This window comes from Callithrix jacchus, chromosome 14, assembly GCF_049354715.1.
Source record: "Callithrix jacchus isolate 240 chromosome 14, calJac240_pri, whole genome shotgun sequence".
NCBI lineage: Eukaryota > Metazoa > Chordata > Mammalia > Primates > Cebidae > Callithrix > Callithrix jacchus.
The window spans coordinates 21,484,385-21,505,818 of NC_133515.1; the positions used below are offsets into that span (position 1 = coordinate 21,484,385).

Sequence of the window (21,434 nt, forward strand, 5' to 3'; positions counted from 1 at the left end):
CTACATTGAGGGAATCCTCTACTTGAGCTTGCTGAAAGTTTCTTCACACACTCATGCAACACGGTCAGACTCATAGGCCTCAATAAACAGTATCATCCTTTATCAGTTTTGACATACTTCTACTAAATAAAACTGCTACAAGCACTAGATATTAATAAGCTTCTACATTCAGATATCACTCCAATATTCATTGAAAATAAACTATTTGGGAGTCAATTAATGATTTCAACATTATTTTCTTTCCAATATAGTCTGGTTTGAAGTATCATGTTTTTCACTAAAGAACTTTTATTAAACTGCTATTTGATCCAAAAGTTAGCTCCTCAAAAAACAAAGTGAATGTACGTATATTCATGTTTATCTCATTCAAATAACTAACGTCAACAAAACATATGTCTCCGATGCCCAAGAGTAACAAAGGCTAGTATAGACAAACACAGGATAGAATATTAAAAACATAAAAGGGCACAGTGGCTTGTTAATATAATCTCAGCTACTCAGAAGGCTGAGACAGAAGTATCACTTGAGCAACCCAGGAGTTTGAGACCAGCCAGGCCAACATAGCAAGATTCTATCTTTATAGAAATAATCATGCACACCGGACATGGTGGCTAAAGCTTGTAATCCCAGCACTTTGGGAGGCAGAATCCCTGGAAGTCAGGTGATTGAGACCATCATGGCCAACATGGTGAAACCCCATCGCTTCTAATGATACAAAAATTAGCTGGTGTGGTGGCACACACCTGTAGTGCCAGCTACTAGGGAGGTGGGGGCAGGAGAATCACTTGATTCCAAGAGATGGATGTTGCAATGAGTCTGTGCCATTGCACTCTAGCCTGGGCAGCAGAAAGTATGAGACTGTGTCTTAAAATTAAAAAAAAAAAACAGAAACAAAGAAAGAAAAGAAAAAAGAAGAATCAGTAAATAATATAATAGAAAGGCTTAAACAGCTTACAATTTTTTAAAGAATCTTCATGAGGAATCCTCTTTATTTCATGTGGTCTTGAAACAATCTAGAAGAAAAACACAATCAGTTTAAGAATAACATACAGCAAGTTAAAATAATTATAATAGCTGCCATTACTACCTAATATAACACAAAATGTACAGCTTTTGAAGTTACACATAGGTAGATTCAAATTTTGAGACTGCCATTTACTTATCTACATATTCTAATGCCCTGATGATTATGACTGTTGTTATAGATAGTCTCAAAATGTGACTCCTTTCAGCTCTAGTTTTTTATTATATAAATACTATGATACTATTAGTTTCTTTTCCTATCCACAACAACCTAGGACAAAAATTTACTCGTATGTAATTTAGGGTATCACTGAATAAGAATAATAATACAAAAGTAAATTAACCACATTATTTTTCAAAATATCTATGCATTATATCTATCTGTGTGAATTACATTTTGTGGGAATAAAATGTGAGCCTGTGGCTTTTAGTAGTACTATATTTAAATGGGTTGGCATTGGAAACAGTACAAGTTGCTTGTATTCTCTGTGTTGAAAGCTAAGAACAAATTATTATATAACTTCGTCTCCTTCCAAAAAATAGAGAACAAAACAACCATCCACCTTATAGAGTAATGATTGATGAATGAAAGCCACACATAGCTGCTAAAGAGAAAGCTGCAATAAGTATGCTCATAATAGAAACAGAGGTGAAATAAAAAAACAGACACTAAAGACATGTGTTCTGCAAGGAAAAAGTTAAGACTGAGGTAAATCGTGTGAGATGGATTTTCTGGATACAGCACACCCACGGGTTTTGGCTTTTTATCCGATTTGCCAGTCTGTGTCTTTTGATTGGGGCGTTTAGTCCATTTACATTTAGGGTTAATATTGTTATGTGTGAATTTGATACTGCCATTTTGATGCTAGCTGGCTATTCTGCCCTTTAGTTGATGCAGATTCTTCATTTTGTTGATGCTCTTTACCATTTGGTATGTTTTTGGAGTGGCTGGTACTGGTTGTCCCTTTCTATGTGTAGTGCCTCTTTCAGGAGCTCTTGTAAAGCAGGCGTGGTGGTGACAAAATCTCTGAGTACTTGCTTGTTCGCAAAGGATTTTATTTTTCCTTCATTTATGAAGCTTAGTTTGGCTGGATATGAAATTCTGGGTTGAAAGTTCTTTTCTTTAAGGATGCTGAATATCGGCCCCCACTCTCTTCTGGCTTGTGGGGTTTCTGCTGAGAGATCTGCTGTGAGTCTGATAGGCTTCCCTTTGTGGGTAACCTGAACTTTCTCTCTGGCTGCCCTTAGCATTTTCTCCTTCATTTCAACCCTGGTGAATCTGACGATTACGTGCCTTGGGGTTGCTCGTTTTGAGAAATATCTTTGTGGTGTTCTCTGTATTTCCTGCACTGGAATATTGGTCTGCCTTGCTAGGTTGGAGACGTTTTCCTGGGTAATATCCTGAAGAGTACTTTCCAGCTTGGATTCATTCTGTTCATCACATTCAGGTACACCTATGAAACGTAGATTAGGTCTTTTCACATAGTCCCATATTTCTTGGGGTCTTTGTTCATTCCTTTTTATGCTTTTGTTCTCTAATCTTGCCTTCTCATTCTGTTTCACTGAGTTGATCTTCGACCTCAGATATCCTTTCTTCTGCTTGGTCAATTCAGCTGTTGAAACTTGTGTATGCTTCACGAAGTTCTCGTGTTGTGTTTCTCAGCTCCATCAATTCACTTATATGCCTCTCTACATTGTCCATTCTCGTTAGCATTATGTCAAATCTTATTTCAAGGTTCTTAGTTTCTTTGCATGGGTTAGAACATGTTATTTTAGCTCACAGAAGTTTCTCATTACCCACCTTCTGATGTCTGATTCTGTCATTTCATCACACGCATTCTCCGTCCAGCCTTGTTCCCTTGCTGGTGAGGAGTTGTGACTCCTTGCAGGAGGAGAGGTGTTCTGGTTTTGGGTGTTTTCCTCCTTTTTGCACTGGTTTCTTCCCATCTTTGTGGATCTATCCACCTGTCTTCTTTGTAGTTGCTGATTTTCAGATTGCGTCTCTGAGTGGACATCCAGTTTGTTCATGACGAAGTTATTTCTGTTTCTTAGTTTTCCTTCTAACAGTCTGGCCCCTCTGCTGTAGGACTGCTGAGGTCCACCGCAGGCCCTGCTTGCCTGGGGATCACCTTCAGCAGCTGCAGAACAGTAAGGGTTGCTACCAGTTTCTTCTTCTTCTATCTTTGTCCCAGAATGATGCCTGCCAAATGTCAGGCTGATCAGTTTTTTGTGAGGTGACTCTTTGGATATATGGGGGTCAGGGAGCTGCCTGAGGAGACAGTCTTTCCTTTATAGAAGCTCAAGTGCTGAGCTGTGAGCTCCATTGTTCATTCAGAGATGCTGGGCAGGTACGTTTAAATCTGCTGCAGCAGAACTCATAAATCCCCCTTTTTTTCCCAGGTGCTCTGTCCCAGGGAGTTAGGGCTTGATTTATGAGTTTCAGTTGTGCTGCTTGCTTTTTTATCAGGGCTACCCTGCCCAGCAACGAGGCAGCCTAGTCACTGTCTGCCTGCAGAGGCTTTGCTGAGCTGCTGTGGGCTCTGCCCGGCTGCCATATGAACTTCCCTGCAGTCCTGTTTATGTGGGTGTTTGTAGATCTGCCTCGGCAATGCTGGCCCACCTCTGTAATGGCAGACTCTTGCCTCTGTAATGGTGGGTTGCCTCAGCAATGGTGGGCTGCCTCAGCAATGGCAGACTACCTCTGTAGGTTTGGAGTGCCTCAGTAATGGCAGATGCCCCTTCCCCACAGAGCTGGACTGTCCCAGGTTCAGCTGTGCTTGCCTTGAAACTCTAAACCCAGAGGGTTTCCAATAGCTGGGTTTTGTGGTGGGGGCAGGCGAGGGGGACCAGCCAAGGCTGATCACCTGGCTCCCTGCCTCAGAGTCTTTTTTTTTTTTTCAGTTGAACAGTTGACTCCCAGGTATTCCAGTCGCCTGCTGAAAAAACACTGGGATCTGTGTGATTTCCCATGCGGTGACCCACTGCACTGTCTGAAACAACGGCGCTGAAATTCGTGGCACTTTTTCACCTGGTAATCTCCTGGCCTGGCTCCCTGTTTCAGTCCCCTGTTTAATGAGGTGTATAGGCGACTCTAACTTCCTGGAGTTCCAATCACCAGCTTAAAAGGACAACCAGACCAGTGTATTTTGTATGGAGAACTGCCACGCTGGACCACCAGCAAAATAGCCGTGCTGGCCAATACAGCCGCACTGGTGACTCATGGGGCTCCTCTGCCTGGGAATCTCCTGATCTCTGGGCAATAAAGATCCATCTGGAAATGCGGTGTCCACTCACCCTCTGCGCTTTCGCTGGGAGCTGCAATCCCGAGCTGCTCCTAAATGAGCATCTTGGATCTTCCTCCTGGACTAATAATTTTTATTCACAATTTCAAAGAATAATGTATGCCTTGAAATATATATATTTAATAGAATATGACTGGAGCTTTAACAGTTAAGAAAATTTTATCCAAAATCCTAACCTACGCTTCCAGTTGGAAGGTATTAGAAGACATGTTGTATCCACCTTTCCAATTTCAATCCATCTTTTCTAATTTTTATTTTCTTCCATATGATGTATTTTCTAAACAGAAGTCACGTAAATTTACACATTGTCAACCTTAGAAGAAAAGATAAACTGAAAACATTCTAGAAATTTAACAGATTTCATTATTAGCTATATTATGCATATGTGTTAACTATAACATTCCATTATATAAAAGCCCATTTTCTGGTTTGTTTCTTCACACTAAAACTGTTACACTGTTTTTGATATGCAACATATTATTCTATGTATTCCAGGATACATACAAATATGTTCTCTATTTCAAGTGGCTCATAGTAATGCAGGAGTTTTACAACTACTTTTTCAAGAACAAAGTGCAAAAGACTCCAAAATTTGAAGTTCAGAATGAGATACAAGGACCCCGAGTGGATATTTTTTTAAATTATAATGCAAAACCCTTGCGGAATTAAAGTCTTACCATAAGAATATGAAGAGTCTCTGCTTATCAAACAGGTTGTTTTTTTTTTTTTAACAAAATGTATATTCTTCCAATAGATGAAGCGTTTAAAGCGTATTCTTAATTATAAAAATATTTAGAAAACACAGTGTAGACCCTTTGTAATACAGATTTCAGAAGGGAACTTAAATTTCTAATCTCCCACAATTTTTTATTTTTAATTAGAGATAAGGTCTTGCATGGACTCAAGCAATTCTCCTAGCTTCATCTCTTGAAGAGCTGGGACTACAGGCATATGTTACCCTGTCTAGTCAAATTTCCAGAATCTCTGGTATTCTTTTAGTCTAATTATAGAACCGAAGGTAAAAATAAAGAAACTGCTCACTGCAAAAATGGTATATATCAAAGTAAATGTAAAAGACATTAAAAGAAACTATACGCTATGTGTAGCAGGGTGATTCCATGATTCCTGTAATGTCATTTAATCTATTAAACACACATTTAAACAGAAGTATTATTACTCATACTCATATTATTTATAACTCAAAATAAAGACACTTACTCAAATAAGTCTAGACCAACATTCCTATTTCCTCTATTGCAAGAAAGCATTCTCCAACATCATTTTCCTGTCAGCATATATTTTCCAGCCCATTTTTTTCAGATCCCACCTCTCAAAGTACTTATCAACTATTTCTTATTTGCCAAGTAAACAAAATAAAAATTAACCCCTCCTATGTCTTTGAAATGGTTATCTCTAATAAAATTTTTAATGCAACCGTAAAACACTGATAGGTAGACAACTGCTACATCTAGAAGATAGTAATATAAAAATGAGATTCAGAGTGAGAATTTAATTTTACAAGTGAGTACTTTACCACAGGATCAGAATCAGAATCAGAATCAGAATCGTCCTTTAGCCCAGACTTGGGAAAAACACGCTGTGCCCAGAAATGCCTACAGAGGAAAAAGTTACAACAGAAATGAGCAGGTTCATTTCTTAAAACAAAACAAAACTGTCAGTCTATACATCCATGTCCCCTCCCAAAAAGATGGTAAAACAAAGTCTGAGGAAGGTCAGTTAGCTGTACATTAAATAATATTTCTTGATATAATTTAGATATGGCCTCTGTTTTAGAAAACATTTTAGTTACCTATTTCTGCCTCCACCTCTCCCACCTATTAAATATCCAATGAACACTCACCCTTAAACCCGTAGCAAATACTGACAGGCAATACAATGGCACCACCAGACAATAATTTGTCCTTACAAATTATCTAATATCTGACAGAACTTTTGCTACTGAACTGGAATAAATGTGATAACCTAAAACGAGGTAGAAAATGCACTGTCTCTTCTCCATTATCTATTTCTGATTCAAAGATTAATCTGTGTCACTGGAAAATGGGAGTCATGGATCTTCAGCATGTAAACAGTGCCCATTGATTCTGTTTACCCCAGAAAACTACACGGAGCCCCCTGAAACACTGGACATGTTTGAAAGCTGAGGGCACAAAAATCAAAATATAAAGGTTTACATTGTTATCACGAATATTCTTCAGAGAAGATTAAAACACTAAAAATTATAAAATTCAATTGCTGTTATTATATAGATCCTCCCTAATTCAGGTCCACAAAAACCAGCAAGATTAACAATCTTCATAGACACTCAGACACCCAAGTCAGACTGGGGAAAAGTCTCCCTACTGAAAAGTTACAGCTCCATTTCATTCGTTACTATCTAATTATCTTCCGTCCCATAGACTCCCACTTCTGGATCCCTCTCCTGCAGGGACCCATGGCAGTATCCAAACTACACCTTCAGCGTAGGAAGGACAGATGCCTAAAAAGACAAGCTAAAGTAATTGAGATTAGGAGCTCTCTGTTCCTCTGCTGCTGGAAAGTAAGTAAATCTCAGTCAGTAATCCCAAGCATAGGAATGTTACCAAGTACCCAAATGAAGCTTCATTACCGACTTACCAACCAAACCTACCATTGCCCTAACCTACAGGTATATGGGAGAATTGGAAAAAAAAGGCAGAAAGAAAATTACATCCGCCCTGGGTCACAGATCTATGTACTTAAGCAATCTCCAGCTCCCTAATTCGTGAGGTGTTCTAAGGCCTCTGTAAGCTTGGGTGGAAGAAGATAATACCACATTCCTATATACTCCAGAGACTCTTTCCAGTGGCTCAAGTTCTTTTAACATTTTTCAATAAAATCTTTAAAGTTTGGTAGTTCCTCAAAAAGGAACAAAAAGGCAGCAGCCTTTTCAGAACCCCTTGAATGCCCTATTTTAATATGCCTTTCTTCATTACTCCCAACATTCGGTGTTTCCAATTTCTCAAGGGTTTATTTCTCTTCAAACTTAGCTGTGCCCTGCAAATTCCATTCTTATCCACTTTCATTGAGTTCAACAGCTCATTCCATTCTCATCCTCTTCCACTGTGTTCACTAGAGCCACTCCCTCTTTCTGTTATAAAAACGCTCAAAGACAAAATGATGTGAAAGAAGACTGGGTTTTGAATCAAGAAACCTAGTGCAAATCTCATATCTGCCATTTACAATATCCAACTGAATAATTTTATCTCTTTCAGTTTCAGATTCTCCACCCAAACAACCATTTAATCGGGATGGTAAACACAGATTTGACTAATGGAGGATATTTTGTTTAGTCTCCAGGAATTTCTTAAAATTCTGAAATTCTGTGCACTTCTGATTTTTTCTATAGGAAAATGGGGAATATTTAGCTACCATACATGAAAACAATAATACAAAGTAAAAAAAAAAAACCTAAGCAATGCAGAAGAGAAAGTAACAAGAAATCAAGAAAATATTATTTAAATGTCATAGAAAGAAAAAAATAAATCCAGAAAACAAGAAAAAGCTTCATCGAACTAGGCAGGGTACTCAAAGAGAAAACCAAACTGGGTAGTCAGTAAGTGGAGAAATGAATTAGAAATATCTTTTCCGTATATGCTAAATATAGCTAATATAACATAGACTATGTGTTGATATTTTCCATGTGCAGTAAAATGATTTCTCTCTTGGACTGATCTGCTCTTGCTTATGAAACACCTAGAGTCCCTTGGCTACAGATAATTGATATCTGCCTTCAAAACATTGATTGTTAAACAACAACAAAAAAAAAAAAACAAACAAGAACTGGTTACCAGTGTAATTTCCAAACATATTAGGACAAGCTTTTGGAGTAGCCAAGCTTCTAAGGGACACTCTAAAGAGAACTAATATATAACAAAACGTGACGTTCTGAATTCATCTAATTTAAGCCAGTACCTTGATCCCATTGCTGCACACATCTCTCTCTAAGTATGCTTAGGTGCAAAGTGATTTGAAAAGCCAGGCAGGATGCTTGTCAATTCATGGTTTGGCTACCTGTTAACTACGGAATCGTGAGCCAAAATTTCAATCTATTTTAACAAGAGTTGCATCATCAGTAAGAAAGCAATAATAGCACCAATACTTTGTAAAGCTGTGTGAAGATGACATGAGATGATAAATGTGAATCAGGTAATATGATGTCTAACATAGCTTAGAACACTAAACAGATACTAGTCTCTATTCTCTCTATCCACTTAGTTAACACATCACTTTAAAAAAATCTGTAAAATCGTACCTGTTTAAATGCTTGTCAACGGCAGGATGCACTTTAAAAAAAAGTAAAATGTATTTTAAATAAACAATAGAAAACTATAGAATACTGAAAACATAAAAGAGCACAAGAACTTGTTCCTATAATCTCACTTACTCAGAAGGCTGAGACAGAAATATCACTTGAGGAGCCCAGGAGTTTGAGACCAGCCTGGGCAGCACAGCAAGATTCTATCTTTATAAAAATAATCATGCAGGCTGCTTGTGGTGGCTCACGCCTCTAATCCCAGCACTTTGGGAGGCAGAGGCGGGTGGATCATTTGAGGTCAGTAAATAAAGACAAGCCTGGCCAACATGGTGAAACCTCGTCCCTACTAAAAATACAAAAAGTAGTCAGGTGTGGTGGCCCACACCTGTGATATATCTATTTCTAAAAATACTCAGTGTCAATAGCAATGTGGATACGCCAGGTGATGAGAACCAGTGTGATCTAAAATCAGAGGAGCAACTCATACACCTGGGAATCAATGTCAAAGCAGGTGGCACTACTCCCACATGTCTTTCATGCAACACATCAGAAGAATTTATACCATTGGACTACAAATATTCATCATGATCTTCAACTTGCCCAGTAACTGAGAAGGTATACAATTACAATGACACTTCAGTTGAATGTATACCTCATGTCTCTGCAGGGAAGGGTCCTAAATAGATCAGCTTGGATATAAGTTTGCTGAATTCTTGTAGATAATATATATTATTTCTCACACCCTTGTGGTGTAATGACTTTCCTACATTTAGGGAATCCTCTACTTGAGCCTTCGGAAAATTTCTTCACACACTCATGCAACACGGGAAGACACATACGCCCCAATAAACAGTATCATCCTTTATCAGTTTTGACATACTTCTACTAAATAAAACTGCTACAAGCACTAGATATTAATAAGCTTCTACATTCAGATATCACTCCAATATTCATTCAAAATAAATATTTTTTGAGTCACTTAATGAATTCAACATAACTTTTCTTTCTAAAATAGTCTTCTTTGAAATTTGTTATCCTATAAAGAAATTTCATCAAACCAATGGAACCAATGTATTCATATTCAAGTTTATCTTATTTCAGTACTTAAAATGAACAAAACATCTATCTCTGACGCCTAATAGCAACAAAGAATGGTAATGAGTCACTGTGGTTTGTCCCAATTCTAGCACTCTTTCCTGTTTCCAGTAGTTTCTGGAGCAGCCACAATAAAATCTTCTTTTATGCAAATATTCTATATGCAACTAAAGAGAGTTCACTCAGGTTTCCTCAGCAGAATCCCCAAAATTACACAAATCACTTCTTCTTTTCCCTCCCTCCTGCCTCACAATCTCTCTTCCTTAAGAAAAGTAATTACTCCATCAGTGGTGTCCTTAGTTGTTGTTCTACAGTGTTCACGGGTTGTTACGATCACTTCTTCCCTCTGCTTTTTGTGATATCGTCTGATGTCTACACTTTCTATTGCTTCAAATATTCCTCTTTCCCCTCTTGATGAAAACATGCTGTAGAATTAAAGCAAAATAATGCTGTCCTTTTAGCTTGCTATCTGTTGCATTGCTCTTCAGAGGTTCTTCTATTTAGTTTTGATGTAGAGAGGTTTACAATGATACTACTCAGATCACGGAAAATGACGAGCAGCATCAATGGCACCAAATAACTTATTACAATGCAGAAACTTAGGCTTCCTGAAACAGAATGTGCAGTTTCAATGAGCCCGCTGCTAATTTATTTGGGAAGGGAACTTCCCTTCTACCTTGCATTAACCTGACATAAAATGTTTATTTATAAAATTACCTGTCTCAGATGTTGATCCATCCTTTATTTCTGGGGCTATATTGGAAACGGAATCTTTCTCATCACTTAGATCCTGAAGGGGATTTGAAGAAAAATAATCAACACATAAAGGATATATCATAGACTACACAGTTAATAGTTCAAAATACAAATGAGGGTGTAATTACCTCCAAGGTGAGTTGTTTCTGAGAAGACACTGAAGAGAAAAAGGGATACATAATAAACCATATGTAAATGTGGTAAAGATATAGAAACATTCATTCCGTATTAGCATCAACCTGTATTTTCCTGCCTGTATTCGCGTAGGCTTTGAGGTTTTATACTTTGTGTCTTGAAACAGGAACATGACAGAAACACACTGAAGAAAACAACAATACAGGCTTCACAATATATACTCTGACAATTTCAAATGCGATGTAATTTTTCATATAAATATTTCAAAAATAAGAGAGTATCAGTAACAATGTCAATATGCTGAGGAATGAGGACCAATGTGATCTAAAACCAGAGAAGCAACTCAGACACCTGGGAATCAATGTCAAAGCAGGTGGCACTACTCCCACATATCTTTCATGCAACATATCAAAAGAATTTATATCACGAGACTACAAATATTCCTCATGCTCTTTACCTTGCCCAATAACTGAGAAGGTACACAATTACAATGACACTTCAGTTGAATGTATACTTCATGTCTACAGGGAAGGGTCCTAAATAGATCAGCTTGGATATAAGTTGGGTGAATACTTGTAGATAATATCCATTATTTCTCAAACCCTTGTGGTGAAATGACTTTCCTACATTGAGGGAATCCTCTACTTGAGCTTGCTGAAAGTTTCTTCACACACTCATGCAACACGGTAAGACACATAGGCCTCAATAAACAGTATCATCCTTTATCAGTTTTGACATACTTCTACTAAATAAAACTGCTACAAGCATTAGATATGAATCAGCATTTACATTCAGATATCACTCCAATATTCATTGAAATTAACCATTTTTGGAGTCAGTTAATTAATTCAACATAATTTTTGTTTCTAAAATAGTCTTCTTTGAAATGTCAATTTCTCTAAAGAAATTTAATTAAATAGCTATTTTATTCAAGAGTTAGCTCCTTGACCAATGGAGCCAATCTATTCATATTCAAGTTTATCTTATTTCAATAATTGAAATGAACAAAACATCTATCTCTGATGCCTAACAGCAACAAAGAAGGGTAATGAGTCACTGCAATTTATCCCAATTCTAGCACTCTTTCCTGTTTCCAGTAGTTTCTGGAGCAGGCAAAATAAAATCTTCTTTTACGCAGATATTCTACATAAATCCAAAGTGAGTTCATTCACGTTTCCTCAGCAGAAACCCCTAAATTACATACATAACCTTTCCTTTTCCCTCTTTGCTGCCTCACAATCCCTCTTCCTTGGAGAAAATAATTATTACATCAGTGGTCTCATTAGTTCTCTCATTCTACAGTGTTTATGGGTTATTGCAATCACTTCATCCCTCTGGTTTCAGCAATACAACCTGATGTCTATCATTTCTATTACTACATCTCTTTTTCCCTTCCTTCCAGAAGAAAACATGCTGTAGAATTAAAGTAAAATCATGCTGTCCCCTGAGCTGCCTATGTCTTGAATTGCTCTTCAGAGGTCCTTCTATTTAATTTCGACATAAAGAAGTTTACAATCGTACTACTCAGATCACCGACAAGGACCCGCAGCATCAGTGGCACCAAATAACTTATTATAAATGCAGAATCTCAGGCTTCCTGAATCAGAATATGCAGTTTCATCGAGCCCCCTACTGATTTATTTGGGAAGAGAAGTTCCCTTCTATCTTGCATTAACCTGATATTAAATGTGTATGGTAAAATTACCTGTCCCAGATTTTGATCCATCCTTTATTTCTGGGGCTATATTCAAAACAGAATCTTTCTTGTCACTTGTAGCCTGAATCAGATTTGAAGCACAATAATCAGCACATAACGTCTATTTCACAGACTACACAATTAATAGTTCAAAATACAAATAGGAGTGTAATTACCTTCAAGGCCGGTTGTTTCTGAGAAGACACTGAAAAGAAAAAGGGATACATAATAAATCATATGTAAATATGATAAAGATATCCATATATTCATGCACTGTTAGCATCAACCTGTATTTTCCTGCCTGTATTAGTGTGGGCTTTGAGGTTTTATACTTTGTGCCTTGGGACAGAAATATGACAAAAACACACTGAAGAAAACAGGAATATAGGCGTCACAAATTCCAACATGATATAATTTGACATATAACTATTTCTAAAATAAGAGAATATCAATATCAATATCAATGTGCAAATCCTTAGTGATGATGACCAATGTGATCTACAATCAGAGGAGCAACTCATACACCTGGGAATCAATGTCAAAGCAGGTGGTACATACTCCCTCTTATATTTCATGCAAGACACCAGAAGGATTTATACCATTATACTACAAACATTCATCATGCTCTTTCACTTGCCCGATAATGGAGAAGGTACACAATGACAATGACACTTCAGTTAAATGTACAGCTCAGGTCTCCTCAGTGGAAGTGTCCCTAATTGATCAGCTTGCATATATGTTTGGTGAATCCCAGTAAATAATATTCCTTATTTCTCACATTCATGTGGTGTACTAATTAGCCTGTGTTTCTTCTATCCTGTTGTTTAGTTTTCCAAAAGTTTCATCATCCATGACAACAAGGTATTATATAAAATCCTCAATAAAAAGTATCAACGATTGTCAATTTTGACAAACTTCTATAAAATAATACTGCCTCATTAGATATTAATATGCTGTCACGTTCAAAAATCGCTCCAATATGGATTGAAATAACCCATTTTAGAGTGAATTAATGAACTCAACAATACTTTCATTTCTAAAAGTCTTCTTTAAAATAGCATATTATTCTCTAAAGAATTTTGATTAAATAGCTATGTGTTCCAAGAGTTACCTCCTTGAACAACAAAGGCAATGTATTCATATTCAAGTTTATCTGATTTTTATAACTAAAATAAAAAAATGTATCTCTGTTGCCTAACAGTAACGAAGAGGAGCAATGGGTCAGTGTGATTTATCTGTATTCCAGCTCTCCTTTCTGCTTCCAGTAGTTCCTGGATCAGCCACAAAAAAATCTTTTATGCAAATATTCTATGTACAACTAAAGAGAGTTCACTCAGGTTTCCTCAGCAGAATCCCCAAAATTACACAAATAACTTCTTCTTTTCACTCCCTCCTGCCTCACAATCTCTCTCCCTTAAGGAAAGTAATTACTCCATCAGTGGTGTCCTTAGTTGTTGTTCTACAGTGTTCACGGGTTGTTACGATCACTTCTTCCCTCTGCTTTTTGTGATATCGTCTGATGTCTACACTTTCTATTGCTTCAAATATTCCTCTTTCCCCTCTTGATGAAAACATGCTGTAGAATTAAAGCAAAATAATGCTGTCCTTTTAGCTTGCTATCTGTTGCATTGCTCTTCAGAGGTTCTTCTATTTAGTTTTGATGTAGAGAGGTTTACAATGATACTACTCAGATCACGGAAAATGACGAGCAGCATCAATGGCACCAAATAACTTATTACAATGCAGAAACTTAGGCTTCCTGAAACAGAATGTGCAGTTTCAATGAGCCCGCTGCTAATTTATTTGGGTAGGGAACTTCCCTTCTACCTTGCATTAACCTGACATAAAATGTTTATTATAAAATTACCTGTCTCAGATGTTGATCCATCCTTTATTTCTGGGGCTATATTGGAAACGGAATCTTTCTCATCACTTATAGCCTGAAGGGGATTTGAAGAAAAATAATCAACACATAAAGAATATATCATAGACTACACAGTTAATAGTTCAAAATACAAATGAGGGTGTAATTACCTCCAAGGTCAGTTGTTTCTGAGAAGACACTGAAAAGAAAAAGGGATACATAATAAACCATATGTAAATGTGGTAAAGATACATTCATTCCGTATTAGCATCAACCTGTCTTTTCCTGCCCGTATTCGTGTAGGCTTTGAGGTTTTATACTTTGTGTCTTGAAACAGGAACATGACAGAAACACACTGAGAAAAACAACAATACAGGCTTCACAATATATACTCTGGCAATTTCAAATGCGATGTAATTTTACATATAAATATTTCAAAAATAAGAGAGTATCAGTATCAATGTCAATATGCTGAGGAATGAGGACCAATGTGATCTAAAACCAGAGAAGCAACTCAGACACCTGGGAATCAATGTCAAAGCAGGTGGCACTACTCTCACATATCGTTCATGCAACATATCAAAAGAATTTATAGCACTAGACTACAAATATTCCTCATGCTCTTTAACTTGCCCAATAACTGAGAAGGTACACAATTACAATGACACTTCAGTTGAATGTATACTTCATGTCTACAGGGAAGGGTCCTAAATAGATCAGCTTGGATATAAGTTGGGTGAATACTTGTAGATAATATCCATTATTTCTCAAACCCTTGTGGTGTAATGACTTTCCTACATTGAGGGAATCCTCTACTTGAGCTTGCTGAAAGTTTCTTCACACACTCATGCAACACGGTCAGACTCATAGGCCTCAATAAACAGTATCATCCTTTATCAGTTTTGACATACTTCTACTAAATAAAACTGCTACAAGCACTAGATATTAATAAGCTTCTACATTCAGATATCACTCCAATATTCATTGAAAATAAACTATTTGGGAGTCAATTAATGATTTCAACATTATTTTCTTTCCAATATAGTCTGGTTTGAAGTATCATGTTTTTCACTAAAGAACTTTTATTAAACTGCTATTTGATCCAAAAGTTAGCTCCTCAAAAAACAAAGTGAATGTACGTATATTCATGTTTATCTCATTCAAATAACTAACGTCAACAAAACATATGTCTCCGATGCCCAAGAGTAACAAAGGCTAGTATAGACAAACACAGGACAGAATATTGAAAACATAAAAGGGCACAGTGGCTTGTTAATATAATCTCAGCTACTCAGAAGGCTGAGACAGAAGTATCACTTGAGCAACCCAGGAGTTTGAGACCAGCCAGGCCAACATAGCAAGATTCTATCTTTATAGAAATAATCATGCACACCGGACATGGTGGCTAAAGCTTGTAATCCCAGCACTTTGGGAGGCAGAATCCCTGGAAGTCAGGTGATTGAGACCATCATGGCCAACATGGTGAAACCCCATCGCTTCTAAAAATACAAAAATTAGCTGGTGTGGTGGCACACACCTGTAGTGCCAGCTACTAGGGAGGTGGGGGCAGGAGAATCACTTGATTCCAAGAGATGGAGGTTGCAATGAGCCATGTCTGTGCCATTGCACTCTAGCCTGGGCAGCAGAAAGTGTGAGACTGTGTCTTAAAATTAAAAAGAAACAGAAACAAAGAAAGAAAAGAAAAAAGAAGAATCAGTAAATAATATAATAGAAAGGCGTAAACAGCTTACAATTTTTTAAAGAATCTTCATGAGGAATCCTCTTTATTTCATGTGGTCTTGAAACAATCTAGAAGAAAAACACAATCAGTTTAAGAATAACATACAGCAAGTTAAAATAATTATAATAGCTGCCATTACTACCTAATATAACACAAAATGTACAGCTTTTGAAGTTACACATAGGTAGATTCAAATTTTGAGACTGCCATTTACTTATCTACATATTCTAATGCCCTGATGATTATGACTGGTGTTATAGATAGTCTCAAAATGTGACTCCTTTCAGCTCTAGTTTTTTATTATATAAATACTATGATACTATTAGTTTCTTTTCCTATCCACAACAACCTAGGACAAAAATTTACTCGTATGTAATTTAGGGTATCACTGAATAAGAATAATAATACAAAAGTAAATTAACCACATTATTTTTCAAAATATCTATGCATTATATCTATCTGTGTGAATTACATTTTGTGGGAATAAAATGTGAGCCTGTGGCTTTTAGTAGTACTATATTTAAATGGGTTGGCATTGGAAACAGTACAAGTTGCTTGTATTCTCTGTGTTGAAAGCTAAGAACAAATTATTATATAACTTCGTCTCCTTCCAAAAAATAGAGAACAAAACAACCATCCACCTTATAGAGTAATGATTGATGAATGAAAGCCACACATAGCTGCTAAAGAGAAAGCTGCAATAAGTATGCTCATAATAGAAACAGAGGTGAAATAAAAAAACAGACACTAAAGACATGTGTTCTGCAAGGAAAAAGTTAAGACTGAGGTAAATCGTGTGAGATGGATTTTCTGGATACAGCACACCCACGGGTTTTGGCTTTTTATCCGATTTGCCAGTCTGTGTCTTTTGATTGGGGCGTTTAGTCCATTTACATTTAGGGTTAATATTGTTATGTGTGAATTTGATACTGCCATTTTGATGCTAGCTGGCTATTCTGCCCTTTAGTTGATGCAGATTCTTCATTTTGTTGATGCTCTTTACCATTTGGTATGTTTTTGGAGTGGCTGGTACTGGTTGTCCCTTTCTATGTGTAGTGCCTCTTTCAGGAGCTCTTGTAAAGCAGGCGTGGTGGTGACAAAATCTCTGAGTACTTGCTTGTTCGCAAAGGATTTTATTTTTCCTTCATTTATGAAGCTTAGTTTGGCTGGATATGAAATTCTGGGTTGAAAGTTCTTTTCTTTAAGGATGTTGAATATCGGCCCCCACTCTCCTCTGGCTTGTGGGGTTTCTGCTGAGAGATCTGCTGTGAGTCTGATAGGCTTCCCTTTGTGGGTAACCTGAACTTTCTCTCTGGCTGCCCTTAGCATTTTCTCCTTCATTTCAACCCTGGTGAATCTGACGATTACGTGCCTTGGGGTTGCTCGTTTTGAGGAATATCCTTGTGGTGTTCTCTGTATTTCCTGCACTGGAATATTGGTCTGCCTTGCTAGGTTGGAGACGTTTTCCTGGGTAATATCCTGAAGAGTACTTTCCAGCTTGGATTCATTCTCTTCGTCACATTCAGGTACACCTATGAAACGTAGATTAGGTCTTTTCACATAGTCCCATATTTCTTGGGGTCTTTGTTCATTCCTTTTTATGCTTTTGTTCTCTAATCTTGCCTTCTCATTCTGTTTCACTGAGTTGATCTTCGACCTCAGATATCCTTTCTTCTGCTTGGTCAATTCAGCTGTTGAAACTTGTGTATGCTTCACGAAGTTCTCGTGTTGTGTTTCTCAGCTCCATCAATTCACTTATATGCCTCTCTACATTGTCCATTCTCGTTAGCATTATGTCAAATCTTATTTCAAGGTTCTTAGTTTCTTTGCATGGGTTAGAACATGTTATTTTAGCTCACAGAAGTTTCTCATTACCCACCTTCTGATGTCTGATTCTGTCATTTCATCACACGCATTCTCCGTCCAGCCTTGTTCCCTTGCTGGTGAGGAGTTGTGACTCCTTGCAGGAGGAGAGGTGTTCTGGTTTTGGGTGTTTTCCTCCTTTTTGCACTGGTTTCTTCCCATCTTTGTGGATCTATCCACCTGTCTTCTTTGTAGTTGCTGATTTTCAGATTGCGTCTCTGAGTGGACATCCAGTTTGTTCATGACGAAGTTATTTCTGTTTCTTAGTTTTCCTTCTAACAGTCTGGCCCCTCTGCTGTAGGACTGCTGAGGTCCACCGCAGGCCCTGCTTGCCTGGGGATCACCTGCAGCAGCTGCAGAACAGTAAGGGTTGCTACCAGTTTCTTCTTCTTCTATCTTTGTCCCAGAATGATGCCTGCCAAATGTCAGGCTGATCAGTTTTTTGTGAGGTGACTCTTTGGATATATGGGGGTCAGGGAGCTGCCTGAGGAGACAGTCTTTCCTTTATAGAAGCTCAAGTGCTGAGCTGTGAGCTCCATTGTTCACTCAGAGATGCTGGGCAGGTACGTTTAAATCTGCTGCAGCAGAACTCATAAATCCCCCCTTTTTTCCCCAGGTGCTCTGTCCCAGGGAGTTAGGGCTTGATTTATGAGTTTCTGTTGTGCTGCTTGCTTTTTTATCAGGGCTACCCTGCCCAGCAACGAGGCAGCCTAGTCACTGTCTCCCTGCAGAGGCTTTGCTGAGCTGCTGTGGGCTCTGCCCGGCTGCCATGTGAACTTCCCTGCAGTCCTGTTTATGTGGGTGTTTGTAGATCTGCCTCGGCAATGCTGGCCCACCTCTGTAATGGCAGACTCTCTCTGTAATGGCGGGTTGCCTCAGCAATGGTGGGCTGCGTCAGCAATGGCAGACTACCTCTGTAGGTTTGGAGTGCCTCAGTAATGGCAGATGCCCCTTCCCCACAGAGCTGGACTGTCCCAGGTTCAGCTGTGCTTGCCTTGAAACTCTCAACCCAGATGGTTTCCAATTGCTGGGTTTTGTGGCGGGGGCGGGCGGGGGGGACCCGCCGAGCCTGATCACCTGGCTCCCTGCCTCAGAGTCTTTTTTTTTTTCAGTTGAACAGTTGACTCCCAGGTGTTCCAGTCGCCTGCTGAAAAAACACCGGGATCTGTGTGATTTCCCATGCGGTGACCCACTGCACTGTCTGAAACAACGGCGCTGAGATTCGTGGCACTTTTTCACCTGGTAATCCCCTGGCCTGGCTCCCTGTTTCAGACCCCTGTTTAATGAGGTGTATGGGCGACTCTAACTTCCTGGAGTTCCAATCACCAGCTTAAAAGGACAACCACACCAGTGTATTTTGTATGGAGAACTGCCACGCTGGAGCACCAGCAAAATAGCCGCGCTGGCCAAAACAGCCGCACTGGTGACTCATGGGGCTCCTCTGCCTGGGAATCTCCTGATCTCTGGGCAATAAAGATCCATCTGGAAATGCGGTGTCCACTCACCCTCTGCGCTTTCGCTGGGAGCTGCAATCCCGAGCTGCTCCTAAATGAGCATCTTGGATCTTCCTCCTGGACTAATAATTTTTATTCACAATTTCAAAGAATAATGTATGCCTTGAAATATATATATTTAATAGAATATGACTGGAGCTTTAACAGTTAAGAAAATTTTATCCAAAATCCTAACCTACGCTTCCAGTTGGAAGGTATTAGAAGACATGTTGTATCCACCTTTCCAATTTCAATCCATCTTTTCTAATTTTTATTTTCTTCCATATGATGTATTTTCTAAACAGAAGTCACGTAAATTTACACATTGTCAACCTTAGAAGAAAAGATAAACTGAAAACATTCTAGAAATTTAACAGATTTCATTATTAGCTATATTATGCATATGTGTTAACTATAACATTCCATTATATAAAAGCCCATTTTCTGGTTTGTTTATTCACACTAAAACTGTTACACTGTTTTTGATATGCAAGATATTATTCTAGGTATTCCAGGATACATACAAATATGTTCTCTATTTCAAGTGGCTCATAGTAATGCAGGAGCTTTACAACTACTTTTTCAAGAACAAAGTGCAAAAGACTCCAAAATTTGAAGTTCAGAATGAGATACAAGGACCCCGAGTGGATATTTTTTTAAATTATAATGCAAAACCCTTGCGGAATTAAAGTCTTACCATAAGAATATGAAGAGTCTCTGCTTATCAAACAGGTTGTTTTTTTTTTTTAACAAAATGTATATTCTTCCAATAGATGAAGTGTTTAAAGCGCATTCTTAATTATAAAAATATTTAGAAAACACAGTGTAGACCCTTTGTAATACAGATTTCAGAAGGGAACTTAAATTTCTAATCTCCCACAATTTTTTATTTTTAATTGGAGATAAGGTCTTGCATGGACTCAAGCAATTCTCCTAGCTTCATCTCTTGAAGAGCTGGGACTACAGGCATATGTTACCCTGTCTAGTCAAATTTCCAGAATCTCTGGTATTCTTTTAGTCTAATTATAGAACCGAAGGTAAAAATAAAGAAACTGTCCACTGCAAAAATGGTATATATCAAAGTAAATGTAAAAGAAATTAAAAGAAACTATACGCTATGTGTAGCAGGGTGATTCCATGATTCCTGTAATGTCATTTAATCTATTAAACACACATTTAAACAGAAGTATTATTACTCATACTCATATTATTTATAACTCAAAATAAAGACACTTACTCAAATAAGTCTAGACCAACATTCCTATTTCCTCTATTGCAAGAAAGCATTCTCCAACATCATTTTCCTGTCAGCATATATTTTCCAGCCCATTTTTTTCAGATCCCACCTCTCAAAGTACTTATCAACTATTTCTTATTTGCCAAGTAAACAAAATAAAAATTAACCCCTCCTATGTCTTTGAAATGGTTATCTCTAATAAAATTTTTAATGCAACTGTAAAACACTGATAGGTAGACAACTGCTACATCTAGAAGATAGTAATATACAAAATGAGATTCAGAGTGAGAATTTAATTTTACAAGTGAGTACTTTACCACAGAATCAGAATCAGAGTCAGAATCGTCCTTTAGCCCAGACTTGGGAAAAACACGCTGTGCCCAGAAATGCCTACAGAGGAAAAAGTTACAACAGAAATGAGCAGGTTCATTTCTTAAAACAAAACAAAACTGTCAGTCTATACATCCATGTCCCCTCCCAAAAAGATGGTAAAACAAAGTCTGAGGAAGGTCAGTTAGCTGTACATTAAATAATATTTCTTGATATACTTTAGATATGGCCTCTGTTTTAGAAAACATTTTAGTTACCTATTTCTGCCTCCACCTCTCCCACCTATTAAATATCCAATGAACACTCACCCTTAAACCCGTAACAAATACTGACAGGCAATACAATGGCACCACCAGACAATAATTTGTCCTTACAAATTATCTAATATCTGACAGAACTTTTGCTACTGAACTGGAATAAATGTGATAACCTAAAACGAGGTAGAAAATGCACTGTCTCTTCTCCATTATCTATTTCTGATTCAAAGATTAATCTGTGTCACTGGAAAATGGGAGTCATGGATCTTCAGCATGTAAACAGTGCCCACTGATTCTGTTTACCCCAGAAAACTACACGGAGCCCCCTGAAACACTGGACATGTT

General features: G+C 37.8%; 1 protein-coding gene across 2 annotated transcripts in view; it reads right to left on the reverse strand.

Moving 5' to 3' along the window:
• Window positions 1-21,434, reverse strand: part of LOC100393583 (uncharacterized) — a 227,223-nt gene that overhangs the window by 156,607 nt on the left and 49,182 nt on the right. For both annotated transcript variants that reach the window (XM_078348925.1, XM_078348926.1), the window contains 6 exons: window positions 20,820-20,892; window positions 15,920-15,977; window positions 14,339-14,367; window positions 14,172-14,244; window positions 12,481-12,509; window positions 12,314-12,386 (listed from right to left, as the gene is read on the reverse strand). In XM_078348925.1, coding sequence (XP_078205051.1) covers window positions 12,314-12,386; window positions 12,481-12,509; window positions 14,172-14,244; window positions 14,339-14,367; window positions 15,920-15,977; window positions 20,820-20,892 — 335 coding nt within the window. The remainder of the gene's footprint in view (window positions 1-12,313; window positions 12,387-12,480; window positions 12,510-14,171; window positions 14,245-14,338; window positions 14,368-15,919; window positions 15,978-20,819; window positions 20,893-21,434) is intronic.